At 42.7% G+C, this 17,862-nt stretch overlaps 1 protein-coding gene across 12 annotated transcripts in view; it reads left to right on the top strand.

Annotated features, from left to right (window-relative positions):
• The window catches only part of LPP (LIM domain containing preferred translocation partner in lipoma), a 333,675-nt gene that overhangs the window by 166,193 nt on the left and 149,620 nt on the right, over window positions 1–17,862 (top strand). For all 12 annotated transcript variants that reach the window (XM_050308804.1, XM_050308807.1, XM_050308803.1 and 9 more), the window contains one exon: window positions 1,897–2,019. In XM_050308804.1, coding sequence (XP_050164761.1) covers window positions 1,897–2,019 — 123 coding nt within the window. The remainder of the gene's footprint in view (window positions 1–1,896; window positions 2,020–17,862) is intronic.

The following is a 17,862-nucleotide window of genomic DNA, read 5'->3' as shown; positions in this document are numbered from 1 at the left end:
AAGAAGAGTCGAGTTTTTAAATAGTTTCTAACCTGACTCTCAGCCTTTTAAATGTGGTGTTCTTACATAAAGCACATAGGAGCTTCCATTTTCTTGTTAGTCAAGCCAAATTTACTGTAATCCAATAAAATTTAATAATCATTAGGAACTAATGAATGCCTCAGCACGTATAAGTTTGGCCAACAAATAGCCTGTCTACTTTACATAACCTGTCTCTCATTGACCAACTTGCCACTTATATGTCAGATTGATGACTGGGGAGTTCTGTAAAACAGGTAATGATCAAATACTCCTGAAATGAAATTTAAATAAAAACTATCTGGAACAGCCAGTGAGCCAAAGGAAAAGGCAAATTTTTGGCTTGGAAAATTGAAGTGACTTGGTGAGAGTGAAGGCAAACAGAGCTGGATTGTCTGTGGGGAGGTGCTGGTATGGTCTGAACAGGCTTTGCAGTTGAAATTAGGTGAGTTGTTAGGTAATTCTTTGGTATTTTTATTATTGAAGTCGTCAAGCTCTGAATGAGCTCTTCTGCACTGAACTCTGTGGTTGCACATACGTGGAGAGACTCTGCAGATAAGTAAAAAATGGAAAGACAGAAGAAAATTAACTCATGTTGAGAGAAGACTTTCAGTGTAATATTTCCTTTGACTCAAGAACTTTGATTTCTGTGCATGCCCTGATATTGTGGGCTGGCTTAGTGGGGCTGGCTCCTGGCACCTACTTCCAACACTGTAGGGATCCTTAGCTGCTTTTCTTAAATTTCACATTCCTAATGGAGCTGCCTAATTTCCAAAGCACTGAAAACATTAAAGAGGAAGATGTTTCCTAGTCTATACCTGCCTTTGTGCCCTGTCAGGATGTACCACTGTTGGGTTGGGCTGTACAGTGCAGAGGTCCTTTCCAGAAGTGTTGGAGTAGGTTAATTGATCAAAAACAAAGCATGTGAACGAGTCCTCTTTTAAAATACTTATTCTAGCAGGGCTTGCGGTGCAGCCCTTGAATAGTGTCTTAGGGGTCACATGCACTCCTGTAGTGCTGAGACTTGGGTTTTACTTTTTGAGGTGGGTGTTGGTGGTGAAAATTCGTGTCTCTTCCCCTCCAAGGGAGTGTCCCTACCAGTCTGGGTACAAGTGGGGCTGGGCATAGAGAAAGCATAGAGAAAGCAAAATGTGTTGAATTAGAAAGGGTCCTGGCTGCATGTTGTCATTTTTTTCTGGGGTTTCCTGCACAATAGCCTTTTTACAGGGACCTTATTTATGCTATTTTGTGACTGCTTATTGCAAATCACACCCTTCACCTTGAATCTGCTAGAAATGGATTGAACCTTTCCACTCTTCCTTGAAGGGGCTCATTTTTCAGATGGAATTTGTGAAGAAGTGTTGAATCAGACAGGTACAGTTACCAGGAATTGATTTAGAATAAGAATAGGTGCATGTGGGTGGTCGCTGACCACTATGGCTTCTCTGTGGCTGGCACTAGGGCAGCTCTTCTTTCTTTGTGCTTTGCCTGGGAGGGGGACGTGGCAGAGGAGATGCTCTCAGGATCCAGGTTCTGGATCCTGTTCAACCTGTCCCCAGCTATGTTTTCCCAGATGGGTATTCTTGGTGTCCTGCCTCTTCACCTCAGCAGCGAATTGCCGAATTGTTAATCCTCCAAGTCAGTTTAACACAGTGTATTTCATTCACATTTCCCATTGTGGGAAATACAAGAAGAAAAGCCCCAAAGCAGCATAAATCCCTGTGAGATGGAGGCTTACTGCTTATTCTGGAGGGAACTATAGCATTTCAGCCTGTTTGTCTCTGCAAGTTATTGATGGACATGGTCGCAGCTCTATGAGTAAGAAATCATGTACCAGGCCAAGTGGTTTGAATAACTGGAATTTTTTTCTTCTTTAAGGTGAATCCTGGTGGCAAGACGCTTGAAGAGAGGCGGTCCAGTTTAGATGCAGAAATTGACTCTCTGACCAGCATCCTGGCCGACCTGGAGAGCAGCTCTCCATACAAACCTCGGACCCAACAGGTTAGTGGCACGTTGCATAAACAGAGAGTGGGAAAGGGGCCAGCATCGACTTCTGGAGTCAATTTGCTAACTGCTTGGTATTTGTTGCGAGCAGGCATGCCAGTTCCTCCTGATAGCATCCAGATGTGGCTGTCAATGGGGAGAAGGGCGCAGCTGCTCTGAGGGGGCACCGGCTCAAAAGCTGCCGCACCTCTGAGCGAAGGGCCTCTGATCCCGATTGTTAGATTGCCACGGAGACTGTTAGAGAAATACTGGCATTGCAAAATTGGCATTTCATTCTCCTCAACTTTCAACCAACAATAGCTTGTGAATTAAAACCTGCTCAGTTCATAAGTACTTCTTTGCTTTTATTTTCTTGTCATTTTTCTGTTTTGTTAACTTTTATCTGTCATGCCACCAGAAGGATCCAGATATTTGTGTCTCAAGTTGTTTTCTTTTGTTTTTTGTCATCTAATCAGTGGCGATGAAGTGGCTTGGACCATAGCTCAGCTGTCAGGGTGGCTGTAGCCCAGCAAGGCAGACAGGAATTCACACTTCTCTGCTGTGTCTAGACGAGGACTGCAGGGGTGTCAGTGGCTCGGCTAATTTTTGTCACTCATCCTAGGTAGTGCTTGAGTGGAGCTATTTAAGTTCTGATGAGATGTCATCTATCTATCAGAGGAAGTGGTGACACCCTGGTGGCACTTTAAAACAGGGCAATTCTTGGGATCTCATAAAATCTCATAAAATCATCCCAGATATGTTTGTGCCCAGTTGTGCCTTGTTTTTCCTTCCTAATTTCATGACTGGTCTCATTTCTTAAATGTCTGTAGGGATGTATGCAGCTATATATATGCTGTATTAATCTTACTAAACCCCTGAAGTCGAAAGTATCAAAGGGATAGGTGAGTGATGGGCACACACCCATATAAACCTTCTCTTTGGTTTGTGGCTTTTTTGGTTCATTTCATTGCTGCATTTCTTTTAAGTAGCTGAGAACCGATACTTTTGGAGCAGAACTAAAGTAGTGATCAGAGTCTGTTTAGAATTGCACATGTTTAAGTCTGTGAACTGAGCAAAAGCAAAGTGAAATTAGATTTGTGCACTTTTGGAAGTGTCCATCTGCCACTGAGGCTCTGAGTTTCCCATCCCTTCTGCAGGGACCTCCCTGTTAAACTCTTCTTTCATTCTAGCAGCATGTGCACAGTTATTGCATAAAATTACAGACTTGTCCTTGAAAACAGTCTAATTTGGGTTAGTCAGTCAAAAAGAGCAACAATGTAAACCAGATACAATTCAGTCCTTTTCCCAGTGAGTTTTTGTTGTTGCGATAAATGAGACAAGTTCTGCTCACGCACTGCTTTGAATAGCCCATGTTCATTTTGTTTATGTGGGCCAAGCACACACAAATGCACACTATTACTGGGAAATGCTTTGTAGTGTCAGAACACTGTTGAGAGTTAACTGAAACACATTTGTGCTCCACCTGTGCATTGTCAATGCCCCTGGTCAGCTCCAATATCTTTGTAGTAAATTCTGTGCCCATTTTGCTGAGCATTTGCAGTTCGCTGACATTGCTGATGACTGCCTCCTGATACTTCTTCCTTTGTGATCTGGGGTTCTGTGAATAGGTTGTTTTTTTCACTTTTATTTTACACTTTTACCATTAAAAAAGATAAATAAAAAATTCACAGCATTCTGTTGCAAACTTCTGTAGAAGCATTTGAGTTTCTGGAAGATTTTAAGTCATAGCCCAAGTTTGGGCATCACCTTCCAAGATGACATGTGCTGCTTGGGGCACATGCTCGTTCCCATGGCTTTTTGCCCACAGCTCAGGTGGGGGCTCTGCAGATTTGTCCCCCCTTACCCAGGATGGTGAGTGTCCCAGGTGCATTACACACTGTGCAGTTCGGTGGGCAGAAGAAGCTAAACTCTAGGATCAAATCCTAATTTCTTTTGTTCAGTTTATCAGGCTTTTCAGGACTTACTGGTTAACATAATGATGTCCTGTGAAAAGTGCAGCTACAGCAACTTTTAACTTGAGCTGTTAGAGAAAGAAAATGCCAGAGTTGGATGTATCATCTGCTGTAATTAAAGAATACTCAAACAAGTCCTTGAAAGGTGGAACTAGAACATAAAGCTTTGATATTTTCTTTTGTTTGATCTGTACTAAGTATTAAAACTGGTGAGTCATTTGATGGTCTTATAGTAGGATAATAGATTAGGCTGCAAATTGTAAGGTACTTACTCAGAACATGAGCACATTTATTGGATTACACCTTAGCTGACCTTCCCAAATTTATCAGGTTAATGGCTGCAGATAGGAAAATAGAGTTACGACTTGTTGTCAGAGAAGACATTTTCAGTTGTGCTTATGCGGTTAAAGCATTATAATAATTTTATAGGAATACCTTGCCCTTGGGGATATTCCTATTCTGGAATAAGAGAAATTTTATTGTTAGGTTCCTCTTTTATATTATCTTCAAGACAGTTTTAAAGCAACATAAGCTAAATGGTAACATAGTCCTCTCTCAGGGGAGTAGGAGTGATAGCAGGGTAATGACAAACAGTTTGTTTAACATACCCTGCCCATTGGCATAAATTCACACAGAGGGAAGGGAAGCTCTATTGATCCTTGGTATGAGTTCAAGATTGCAAAGAGACACACTGCACCAGGAGGTGCCTCTGACACAGAGAGATGTGTGCTCTCTGCAGTAGGTCTGGAAAGTCCATAATGTTTCTCAGAATGGGTGGGCCAATCCCAGACAATGTCCCTTAGCCAGCAGGCCTGCTTTGAATTTCTGCACCATCCCTGCATTGCTTACCTGGGTGTCACTCTAAAAACAATTTTTTTGTCCTGGGTTGGTGACAAGGACACTGCCATGAGCTTAAAATGACCACAATTAATAGAAGGTAGGGACAGAATTTGGACACCTATGGTCAGCAGTACCCTCCTTGTATCCGATGGTCCTGCCTAACTGAAGGCAGCTGAGTTGGAAAGCAAAGGTGGCTGATGGCTGCTTCCCATGCAATGGTAAGAGAAGGTAGGATGTTGCTGTACTGCAGAGCTGTGTTGCCCTCTCCTCTGAAGTGATGAGTTTGAAAAGCATTTTCTCAACATGGATCCTTTATGGAGCAGAAAACACCTTTCCTTCACATATCAGCAGGATTGGTGGGATAGGATCCTTCTGCAAGTCGGGTATCCCTGCAGGAGTCAACCTCAATGTCTCTAAACCTCAAAGTGAAAGATTCTCTCAGGTTTTGTGTTTGGAAAGTTCTTGTCTCTGTCTTGAGGCAGTTGTTGAGAGAGTCCCCTGCAGCAGAGGTTTTTTAGCCACTGATATTTTCATATTGGCCATCAATAACACGTGGGTAGCTTTCAATCACTATAACCTCAGAGCCAGGCTGAATCCATGTCTTGCAAGTGAAAGTCTCTCTGAATCACAGAACCAGTCAGAAGTGATTAAAATGCAGGCTTTACCTTTGAAAATTGCACATCTCTAAAAGCAGGGAAAATTACAAGACTAAATCATCATTTTTAGCCTCAACACAGCAGCATCTAAGGATGTTTTCTGTCGTGTGAGGTGCTGTAGGAGAGACCATATTCAAAGAGTTCTGCTTGAGCTTAAGTTTTAGAAAGGACCTGTGTGACCTTCACCATCATGACGAGTTCCAGCCCTCTGATACAATGAATTGGAACGGAGAAGATGACCAACATGATCTCAAAATTACAGTGACTGCAGTGTCATGTGAGATTTAGCTTGCCTTGGGTATTGTTTGAAGAACTGCAGATGCACTATGAAAAAGATCTAATTAATATTTTCCTCTCACTTGGTAAAGCTTGGAAGTGCTAGTGTGATGAGTAAAGCACAGAGCTCCTCTTGTGTAGCTGCAGTGTGTTTCTGTGTACATATAACACCTTCTAAATTTCAGGAACGCATTGGAAAGTTCAGAGGCAGAGAACCCACTGTGTCTTTCATTAGTAAAAGGAGGCATTAGTAAAAGACAAGACATGAGGTGCATAACTTTTGTGGATGGGAACAGGAGCTAGTCCTAAATTGTGTGAACCCCTGAGCAGAGGCCTGGTGAATGCTGCAGTCATCTGGCTCCTCTCTTAAATGGTATTTTTCCCAGTTTTTATCTGTTCTGCTTAAATCCTTGCTTAAGACATCAGTTCAACAAGAGCTTAAGAAAAAAAAAAAAGCCAAATTTCAGCCCATAAAATAAATGTTTGCATTTTTTGAAAAACAAGAAAACTTTGTGGCGTTGGAGAGAGGACTTCCAGCAGAGACTGTGAAAATGAAATACTGGAAATAGCAGCACACGTAAGCTCAGGATTTCTTGCCCCTGCTGTGAATTATGTATTGAACGCTGATTGCTTGGTCTGGAATTGGACACCTACCTTCTGAAACTCTTGAGTTTTATCCCAAATTTCCAACAGAATATCTGTTTGGCAAAATAGCACTTTGTGGGAGGTGTACCAAGTAATAAGATGTACCTGGTCTGGAGGTATTTAATATTTTTTTAAAAGCAAATACTGTGTTGCCAATATTTGTGAAGTATTTAAATAGCAAAAAACTTGTTTGACCATGCATCATGGTCAAGATGAAATCCATTTGTGTACAGTTCTCAGTGGTACCTTGATCTGGAGGGAAGTGGGCTGGCACTCTGAAGACCTGTTTCATTCCCAGCTGCCACCACTGTGTTAAATTACCTTGAACATAGCATTTCCTCATTGCTTCCTCTCAAAATCTCTTCTGTCCTTGTAGCCTGGAACCTCTTCAGTGTGAATTGCCTCTTACTACCCATGTGTATGGCACATAGCAGTGTGAAACTGTGGTCTGGTTTGAAGGTGATGTGGTTGTACAGGTAGTGGAAAAGAGAAAGAAATTAATTTTTTTCATCTAACAGATGGGGAAAATTAAGGCAGAGTTAGGCAAGATATGTGAGGGTTTATGCCTGTGTCCCTGCCTCTGTGTCATTGCCCCTAGTACTAGACATCTACCACTATCCAACACTGTCAGCAGAAGTGAGCAATATTTGGAAGGAAAAGAAGCTTATTCTCAATGTGAGCTACAGAACAATAAAAAAAGTAAAGTAAATTAAAAAATCAGTGATACATTTTCATTACGTTCCAAACATACTGGGAAATAATGTCATGTAATGACTGGAGTTTAAAAGGGATTTAAATGTTTGACAGCGCTGGTTGTTATTCCATCACTTTTTCTGACAACCAGGTGAGGATAATAAAAGCAGTGAAAAGGCAATGGATGTATTTTCTTTCAGAATGATGGAACAGGACTGAACAGTATCAGCTGTAGGATGGCAAACCATGGAACAAGGCAAAATGTTGAGTGCTGAAGACTCCTAGGAGGACTCTTCTATGTGAATTTCTAATTTTAGTGCCCCACTTAGAGCTGTATCAGGAATGCATGGCTAAGAGTTCGGGTGTTTTATCTTTGTTTGTGCAGAGCTGTATCTCCAACCATGAATAAAGCCTCCTACTCAGCAAGGAGCAGCACATTCCTCCAGCTTAGAGAAAGATCCTTATGATTGCTCTTGGTCAGGGCTATGAGACCCTGTGAAAACCAGATTGCTGAATCTGTACTCAAAACAGTCTGTGCAAATTTGCTAGTCCAGGCTCAGAGTCACTTTCATTGTTCCTGTTATTTGCCTGAGCTTGGCTGCTTAAGTTGGTACGCACCAAAAGGATTTTTTGCAAGTGCAGTCCACGGAGTGTTTGCTGGCATCCCAGTTGTTGTCAGGAATATTTTTCTTTCTTTTAAAAAAGAAAATTTAGGGGTACAAACAGATTGAGATTGATGTGGTGGGTTCAGAATTAATTCCTCCCTCCTGTAGCATTCATGTGACAGAGAGTTTTATGGTTCCTCAGTTATGGGACTCGGGGGGATGTGGCTGTTTCAGACGTTCAGTTTGGGCTGAAGTCAATGGCTTAGCTTCTGCCATCCTCACATATGATATTTGAAGTAAATAAAAGTTCCCTAGCCTATTTCTGCTGGTCTGAGCATGTCTAATCTGTGGGTACCTGCACAGCTTTGCCAAAGAGACTTCTGTATCCAGCAGCACAGCAGGGTAGCCAGGCAGTGCTTTCCCAGTTGCAAGGGGTTCTGTGTATTTGTTCACTTGAAGTCTGTGCATTTTGGGTTTTTTGGGCTTTTTAATCTATTTGCTTGTACAACAGAGAGGCTCATTGGGAATAAACCCATCTGCTGAAACTGAGAAGCATCCCCTGTCCATCCTAAAGGGTTGATGACCTTTTACTAGGACCATCCAACTATTTCAGAGCTTCTGCGCTGCATAGTGCTTTTTCTGAAGGCTGTGAGTGCTGCCATTTTGCCACTGACTTGGATGGCTCATGTGTGCGCAAAGGGATGACAGTGTCTCACAGAGGTGTGCCCAAGCTGGCCTTGAGCTGGTGAGCTCCAACACTTGTAGCAGCATCAGAGGGCTTGTGCAGGCTCACTGCAGGGCTACTGCCTGGGGCATTCTCAGTGGACTGTGACACGTTTGTCATAGACATCAGGAATTGCATGGACTGTTTTAAAGATGGGGTCAACTCTGAGAGCTGCACTCCTGCTTCTGGCTGCAGCATGCTGGCTTTGTGCTGTCTGCAAAATCCTTGTGAATTACTGAAAGTAGAAAAGGACGTCTGGAGTAATTTCAGTAGGTTCCTCCCAGCCTCAAAAAGCAAAGCCTCTGTATCCAGAAGCCCTTCGTCCTGTGGTTCCCCTCTCCAAAGGCATTCCCACCCTGCATGGGTGGTGTTTGAGATGGTCCTAGGGTTGAAGCTTTCTAGGAGCACCCCAGGGGTGCACTTTCTCTATATGAAGGGGAAACCTTCCTTTACTCATCAGCTCCAGCCAGTGAATGCAGTGAACTGACTCTGCTCTGATTAGCAGATGCTTGAATCTGTTGCATCTGCCGGTATGTATTAAACCTTAATCCTTTTGATAAGAGCATGTCCGTGAAGATTTTTAAAGAAAGTTTTCTGAGATCCCAGATTATCAGCTTGTCACAGATGAACAGGATAAGAGTGACCTTTGCAGGGTATTATTTCTTCCTCTTGTACTATCATCAGAGTGAAAATAAAGCAGCACTACTCCTGCTGTTTCTTTTTTCTGATATATAATCAAGTTCACAGTAATATCAGTAAGGTTTTGTTTTCCTCTTTCCCCTTTCTCTTTTTTTGCATCCATTTGGGTTTCCTGCCTACGTGCTTGGCTACAGCTTTAGATGATGACTAGTGTTGGATATATTGGACTTTAAAATCTGTGCAGGCATCTCAAATTTGTGTGCGGATAAAGATAAACATTTACTTTGGGAACAGTGATAAAAAGCAAATAGTACCTCATAATTTGATCTTTTTCTCATTCTGCATTTGTGATTGTTTTGCTGTGAGTAGTTGAGAGCAGAGCTGTTGTTCTCTAAAGCTATTCAAGGCCTTCTACCTATTGTTATGTTTTGTTTTGTATCTTTTTCCCCACCACGGGACCAAGGCACTGTATACTATCATCTCAGGAAGCCTGTCATCATTTCCCCATCCTCACTTTTTGGCACTCGCTGTGGTTTGGCACTCTTCTCAAAGGGACCCGACACACTTCACAAGCTGTCCGTGTGTCCAACCAGAGAAGAGCAGCTGCCTCTAGGGCAGAGACCTGTGTTTTGTTGGGACATAGACTCTGCTTGTGTTCTTTCATGGGTCGATGCATCTGAGTGCTTCAGCGGCGTCAGGTTTACCACCATGACAGCAGCCCTGTGAAATAGGGAAGTATGCTGGCTGTCTCATGAGCAGGAGAGGAACCAAGGCACTGGGAGATCAAATGACTTGGTTTGTGCCTGGGTCACCAGAGGAACTGAGGTCACAACATGGGCACCCTGTCATGGATTTATCCTCCTCTGATAGCCCATGTGAGTGGATGGGCAGAGGTACATGAGAACCTTCCCTGTCAGGAGGATTTAGGGAGGTGTTGGGTATGGAGAAATGCATCCATCTCTGCCTTGGAGTGAGTGAACCAAGCAGGGGAAATAAAAACCCTTATGTTTCTTCTGTGGGACGGTGTTGTTTGATACTCAGCTACAGTTTTGTGATTTACAGTCAACAGACTTCTTGATGTGATGCCTTGACAGCAAACCCACAAGAATTCAAAGCTTCAGGCCCAGAAAGTTGTGGTGTCCTCGACCTGTATCATCACTCTCTGATCTACCCAGCACTCCATAAGTGGGAAGTTTCTTCCTCCCAGCTGTGTGTGGCTAGAAGTTGAACTTAGTCCTCTGGCGCAAGGCGGCGATTTCCCCACGCGTGTGGCAGCCGCTCTCCTGCCCAATGCCTGCCAAGGAAATAGTTGGAGAGTTTTGAACCGAAAGCAAAGTTGATTAATTTTTCCTACTCTGCACCCATCGATGTCCAGCAGTTGGCTGCTCCCCACATATGGTTTGAATTCTGTGACCACTTTTAAGTGGGTCTAAGAGACAGGTATACATGTGAAGAACTCGGTGCCAGGCAGGAGGGACTCAGATCCGTGTCCAGGGGAGCTGCAGTGAGGTGCTGGCTGTCCTCTCTGTGGCCCACGGGCTGGCCTGTCCGCACATGTGCGCAGTGAGCTCCCAGCCTGCTACGTGTCTTGCAGGCAATCTGAACTTTTGCTCTTCCAGACTGCACTGTAACCAGCATCTCTGACTTGAACATGGGTTGTTTGGCTGACATACACACACAAATGCCAAGGCTAATACTTGGGGGAGAAGGGAAGCAGGAGGGGCAGTCAGGAGAGGTAACAAATGAGAACAGGAAGGGTCAGAGTCTGCTCAAGACGCAAGACACAAGTCCATAGGAAATCAGACTTCCTTTGCTCTGCTCTCTATGGTTTTTGTTCCTTTTGTGTTGTGTTTTTCTCTTCTGCACACAGGAGGAACCAGCTGCACTTCCCTCTCTGCTGGGGAAAGGAAATAGTTCAGAGCCAAGGGAACAGCACAGCAACTTATAGAAACACCTGCATGGCAATACATCACTTGGGACTTTGCTCCCACTGTGGCCTGTGCTGGACATATTCCCCAGGCCATTTCCACCAAAGTGGGAATGATGACTCTGTGGTTTGTGCATTACAGTCACAACAAGAAGGGCATTGCCTTGGTATGCCTTTGAATTGTCTCGAATCTATCCAGAGACCATTGCAGGGCAGGCATAGATCCTGCTGATGGGAGATACTCTTGAGTTGTGCTCTTTAGAAGAGAAGAGCAGCTACCTTCTGCAGTTTTAGTTTCTAAATACATTTGAAAGGTAGAGGGTCAAGCACACTGGGAAGCCCTGGCATTTAAAGTGTGACCTTCCCAAATTAGTCCTGATTGTTTACTGGTGCCTGTTTGCATGAACATTTTCAACTTTTCATGCATTGTGCCCTGAGGAGGAAGAAGTTTGATTCTTTTGTTCTGCAAAGGGAGAACTGAGGCACAGAGAGACCATGCTACATAGCTTATTGTAGAACAGGACCTTGGGGCAGACATCAGTGGGCAGACATCAGTGATTTCTGAGATAGTGTTGTCATTTGCTGGTCTGTACTGTTGTGCATGGTGTGTTTTTATGAGACTCTACCTTAACCTATCTCTAGGGAGGGAGAACCTCTCCCTAGAACCCTTGATGGCCAGTGCAAAGGCAGGGCAGATCTGTTCCCATCGTCATTTCAGGCAGGGCCACCTGTAAGGATCTAGAGCCCTATAGAAATGTAAAAAAACACGATACATTTGTAGCCTGAACATATGTCAGGATTGTTTCCAAGATGTTCCTAGTTCAAAACCTCGTTCATTAAAGTAAGAGGCAGAGGCGTCTGTGAACGGTTTGAGGGGCTCTGTCTATATTTTCTCTTATTGATTGCCTTTTGCCTTCCTGTCTGGAACCTTTTGAGAGATGGCTGTGATGCTGAAATGCATTGTCTCTTTCTATGTATTAAAGCTGCCTAGTCTAAAAAAAATCCCCAACCCACACCCAGCCTGTATCTGAAAGTCATGAATTGATAGATCCTTGCTATAGCTCTTCAAATAACTGTAAATTACTCCAGGCTGTTACAGTTTCATTGTAAGGAAGTTCCTTCCTTGACTCAGACTTCTTTGCATCACAGTAAAATGCAATTAGGTGACGTATTTATTGTGGCTTGGAAGCACTTACAATTCTCTCAACCTTATGTTGTCAACTTTTACTCAATAGCAGGCTTGTGGACTGTGTCACTGTGCCTGTGTTAGCATATATTATCACCATATGGTGTTTCAGTAGTGAATAGGAAACTTCTCTGAGTATGTAAAAGAGGAAGAAATGGAAAAAAAAATATTACAGCAAGATAAAACTAACATGCTGCTTCACTGCTGAAAGTGAGCACTCTTAACTAACTGCTGTTTCTATGGGAGATCAATAATGTGTTGGTCCAATGAGTATTACTGTCTTCTCCCACAGATTTAAAAACAAAAACTAAACAAAAAATGGACCTGGCCATAAAAATGAGATTTTGAAGCAGTTTTAAATACTTCTGCCAATGTTTGCAGTCTAAGACTGATTCCTCCCTGCCCAAACAAAATATTTTGAGTCTTACAATGAATTCCTCACTTGGAAGGAAGTAGTTTCATGTGCGTAAGTACAGTAAGAACAAGGGCAGATTGTGCAGTTTGCGTGGCATTATGTGTAAATAAAGGTAGGTAGGTTGCAATTGTCTCACCTGGTTGTCAGCATAACCCAGGTCAGAGACTTCGCTGTACTGCCATAAGTAGCACTGTTGTTTATCTTTGGGTTGACAAGAGACTGAGTATGTTACCCACTCTGGAATGATTTGTAAGATGTCAATGAGAGCCCATTCCTATCCCAGGGAGCTCAGAGCCGTGAAGAATTGCCATATTGTGTACACCAATCACTCCAGTCACCCTGAGGTCTCAGGCAATTTTTGTGCCTTCTTCCAAAAGCACTAACTTGTGATCCAAGGGGAATTCAAGAAAGATGGGAGGCACAGCCCTGTTTCCATCCAGCAGAAAGCCTGGATGCACATGCAGTGTCAAGCTGTGATTATGAAGAGGGGAAGAGAAGGTAGTGGGGTTGATTCCTGTGCTGGTTTGCAGAAGGATGAACTGTGCATTACATGGAATATCTTTGCAGTTAAAACCCTTTTGCAGCCTTAAACAGTGATGGATAAACTACTGTTGTTCAGCTGGATTTTTTCAGCGCTGTATAGTTCAGCAGGGAGATAGTGCAAATATTGTTTTGGATTCTAATTAATCTTTTTCTGGAAAGATTTTGACTGGAGTCCTCATCATCAGCTAATGTCCAGAGTGCAAGACAGGGGATCAGGCTGTGGAATAGGGTGGCCATGAAGGTCATGGTGTTTTATGAAGCCCCAGTGATAGAGAGCTGCTACTGTGCTCTCAACAGCACTCTTTTCTTAAAAAGCTATGGAGATACCACGCAGAGGATACAATTGTTAAGTGCTTCTTTCGGGTAAATGTAGATCACTGTTAGGTTTTGGAGGTTTCTGGAAGAGCCAGAGCCGGCACCCCAAAGCAGGGCTGTTTAATACTGGAAACCATCAGGCTTTCTGGCAAGACTTGCCTGTGACAAGACTTGGCTTTGACACTGTTGAGTAATGTGGTCATTTCTAACTAACGGCAATAAAACTTTAGAGAACACCTGCTGCTTTGATATTGAACATATGTGTGCGTGCTCATGTAAAATCACAAATGCATGCAGGTCTAGAGAATACAATTTACATTTGGCGTCCTTCCTACAAATTGTATTTCAGAACACCTTAAAGCCTTCCTGTAAGTAAAGCACTTCACAATTGAGCTCATTAATGGAGAGAAGAAGATGAGGTAAGGCACAAAGGAGGAAAAAGGTGGTGTTTGTTTTGTTTTGTGGGCTTTTTAAAGGCAAAGCATCCATTTGACGAATTCAGTCATTTGCTGAATGTACTCAGTGATTTCTCAGGAGGACATATGGACAATCTCAGGAGACCGTCTGCATGATAGGAGCTGCATGGAGCCAAAAACAAAATGATGGGCTGATCACTTAAAAAGTATAAATGGAGGGAACATCTGAGGATCTCTGGCTCTTTTGCTTGTGAGGCAGTGCTGGATTATCCCCTATAATCAGTGCTTTCACCAGCCCAGTTTCAAATAAATTAAATGTAAATATCTCATTGCTTTCTTTGGGTGATTATTCCAGACTGAAATGTATACAGCTGCTAAGAGCTATTTGACTTCAGTATTTCCTTTTTTAATTTAATCTCCTTTTTCCAAGTGACACTTCATATGTGTCCATGTGTGTGTGCTCATACCATATGGATGCATACCACATCTATACATGCAGAGTGCAAGGAGGTTGAAGTTCCCCAGTACAGAGCTGTAATAAAAGGACTGACAGACTGGATCTGTAATATGCCTGACCTGACAATTAAGCAAACTTATTACCGTGTCAGCTTGCCAGATGGATCATCTATTCATGATGTAACGTGTGTTGCTTCTTGAATGTATTGGAGTGCAGTTTCCTATTTTATGTTTGTTGAGCTGAAAAAGGGAGAGGGAAGAGACAGTTTTATTTGAACTAAACCCACTCATTTCAAGTGTGTTTAATGATAGCAATATGTGACAGATAAAATCCTAGGCCCTGGTCCATGTTTATTTTAATTTGAAGCAATGGGGAGAGATGGAAGAGATAAAATTATAGGCTAAAAATGTCTCTTGTTGTAAAATAGCAGCTTGAGCCCTGAAGGGACTTTCCTTGCTGCACTCTGCAGGATTCTCAGATACATCTGTCAGAGCCTTGCCGGGTAAGGAATTTGGGGCTTTGGCCCTGAGAAAGATCAGGCTGGACTGATTGGCATCAACTTTACAGTTGTTTCCTCTTGGCTTACTAAAGATACTAAAGCTACACTGAAAGAGTGAGGAGGAAAGAAATACTCAGTCTGAAGCATCCATCACTAGCCTGGACTTTCTGTTAACAAAACAGGTGAGTTCTTCTCAGAACTGTGTTGTAGATGTGTCCCAGAGACTCCCACACCCCTGCTTGCTGTTGTGCAACCTTGACTGAGCCGTCTAGTGCCTCTGGGCACTTCAGTTAAATAGGGAAAAAAACATTTCCATGCCTACCTGCTCAGTGTAAGGTGTTTAGGTGATTGTTCAGTACCTGGTGCAGTGAGGATGCATAGGTGATGTTGTACTATTCGTGACCCTATAGTATTTGCACCTGGACCTCTGGGTCTTTATTCTCTCCACTCTTCTGTGGTGGTAGCGTGGTGGATTGGGGTAGAGTATCTCTCACCAAGGCTTATGTTGAGCCTTGCAAGCTTGTGCAGCCATTTCACTTTTCTGTGCAGCTAAGCTGGTAGAGCCAACACTGAAGCAGATATCTGTTTGTCTTTGAAATACTTATCAAGGTGCTGTTCTTCGTTTTCAAGCTATTCTCTGCTAGAACAGCTTAAGAATTCTCTATACATCCAAACCAGGTCCCTCAATCTGCTAGTACTCACCTCTGAGGAGCTGTAAGCTTATAATAAATAATGGCCCATCTTCGCGAGCGAAGATCCGGGGAAGGTCTTTACACCTTCCAGCCTGCGCATTGGATTTTTTAGGTGAGACACAGTGTGCGCGGAACTGAGCCCACCCTTTAATCCTAAGGTTCATCTGCCGGGGCCAAGCGAGCTTGGACGGTGGCAGCGAGGTCCTCAGGACGTAGGTGGGTTGCCTTTAAGGGCTAACAAGCTCCACCTGCCCAGGAGTGTAAGCTTACCACTCAAGGAAATATGAAAGTGATTCTCTTGTTCTGCAAAGATGCTTGAACTGGCTTCCCAAGTGGAATGTTGTGCCCTACACAAGTGCAGTGTGGTAAAAGGGAGGCAGTAAAGATTAGTGCTCAGAACTGCCATTTCCCTGGGAGAGGCACTGTCTGGAGAGGTACCAGTGCATCCAGCCCTAATTCTGTCACATCCTGTTGACTGGCCCTCTGTTAATTGGACTTTTTGCATGCAGAATAGACTGTGGTTTCACTGCTGGAAGACTATCCTTTGGGGAATTTTTAGTATCTTATTTACCTCTCAAGCTTTCTTGAACATCTCAAATGCTGGCTGTTGTGAAGACTCAGCTTCAGCTCCAGCTTGGCTTATTTGATAAAAGCATTTTGGTATCCTGCTTCCTGGACTCAAATAAATGCTCTTGTTGTAGGACTTTGTAGTTTGCAACTGAGCTTGGAAGGAAGTCACATCTGGAGTGTATTCAGTCTAGGACATTTTGTTCTGACTCATATCATTATAGTGTTGGTTGTGTGCTGGGTTTTTGGTAAAGACAGAAGTATCTCAGGTCTAGTTTCTAGAAAAAGAACCTGCCTGCATCAAAAATTGGAATTCAAGCCTTGGATTTTCAGTATCTTTCTGTCTTCTGTCAGAGTATATAGGCCTGAAATTAAAAACCTGAACTTGTTCATCCTGTGTCAGATGAATGGTCACTCCAGCTTAGTGTTCTTCCTACTGAACACCTAAGAAAGAAGACAAGAGTGGTGCAAATTCATAGCAACACTGCCTCCGAATATTTCCCTTTATGTAAGAATTTGTTGCTCGTAGAGACTGGCTTGATAAAAATTATGTCTTCCTTTATATTCAGTCAGGGATTTTTCTTTCATTAGATCATCCAGTTGCATTATGAATGCATGTAAATCTCTGGAATTTAAAGCATCCCATGGCAAAGGAGTCCCACGGAGGTGGGGCAGACACACCTTATTCTCAATTTTTTTCCATTTACCTCCCACTAGGGTGGTTTCCTGTTGCTTTTTTTCCTGTTTTTGGTTGTTTGTTTTTTTTTTTCCTAGCAATGGAAGAGACAGAACAATCTTTCCTCCTGTTGGTACCACTCAGAATTTAGCTGTCTCTTTTCAAGGCTCCTGGGATACTTAGTTATTTCAGAGAATTTGAAATATTTAAGTGCAGTATCTGTTTGTTTCTGATCAAATGTTGCTATCTAACTGCAAATTGGTGATCTTATATGCAAAAAAAAAAAAAAAGCAAGTGGCTATTGGACCTGTGTTACTCTATTTTTTATTTGCTGTTGACTTACTGTGAAGCAATGGATCAACTGTGGATTTTGTGTATTAGAGGTGAAGCCTGTGATTCAGCTGTGGAACTTTCAGAGCAATTTCCGTAGAACCCTGCTTTTTTCTGGTTTGTTTTGGAGGGATTTTGATTTTTTTTTTCCCCTCAGTCATTGCAGGTTTAAATGATTTGACTAGATTTTGCCCTCTTTGCCAGACTTCTTGTGTGACTTCCAAAGACAGTATCCATGGCACTTTGGTGCTTTCAAATACAAAGTGGTAGGAGAGATACAAGATGACTGATTTGAGAGAGGTCTAATGCAGCCACAGTACTTTGGAGTACTTTTCCCTTTCCTCACAGATCTCTGACACAACCCTTTATTTTCAATAAGATTTTTAATTTTTCTAGCATTAAGTTTCCCATCTGTAAAGTAGAGATGGTAGTAGTCACATATCCCACCTGGCTGGCTGACTTCAGAAGGGATTTCCAAATCTTCATCTGAAAATTCTTCTGCAAGCACTAAAATATTACAGTTTTACCTGCTTATGTAAAAAAATCGTTTCTTGCAGTGAAAAATCAGTATATCAAATAGATTTATTTTCTATAAGGGAATTCAACATCAGACTCTTCCAAATGTGTTAGGTAATGTTTTGCGTTATAGATTGTGTGCTGTTAATTTAAGTTCAAGTTCTATGCAGAGAAGAAACTGTTGAGTGTACTTCAGTGATTTATGTTATGGTTTGATCAGTGTGTTAGTAGTCTGGCAGATCTTAACTTTCAGAAACCTCTAAGAGTTCAG

Source organism: Myiozetetes cayanensis, unplaced genomic scaffold, assembly GCF_022539395.1.
Source record: "Myiozetetes cayanensis isolate MyiCay16 unplaced genomic scaffold, myiCay2020 scf13, whole genome shotgun sequence".
Lineage (NCBI taxonomy): Eukaryota > Metazoa > Chordata > Aves > Passeriformes > Tyrannidae > Myiozetetes > Myiozetetes cayanensis.
This window is presented reverse-complemented; position numbering and strand designations above follow the sequence as displayed.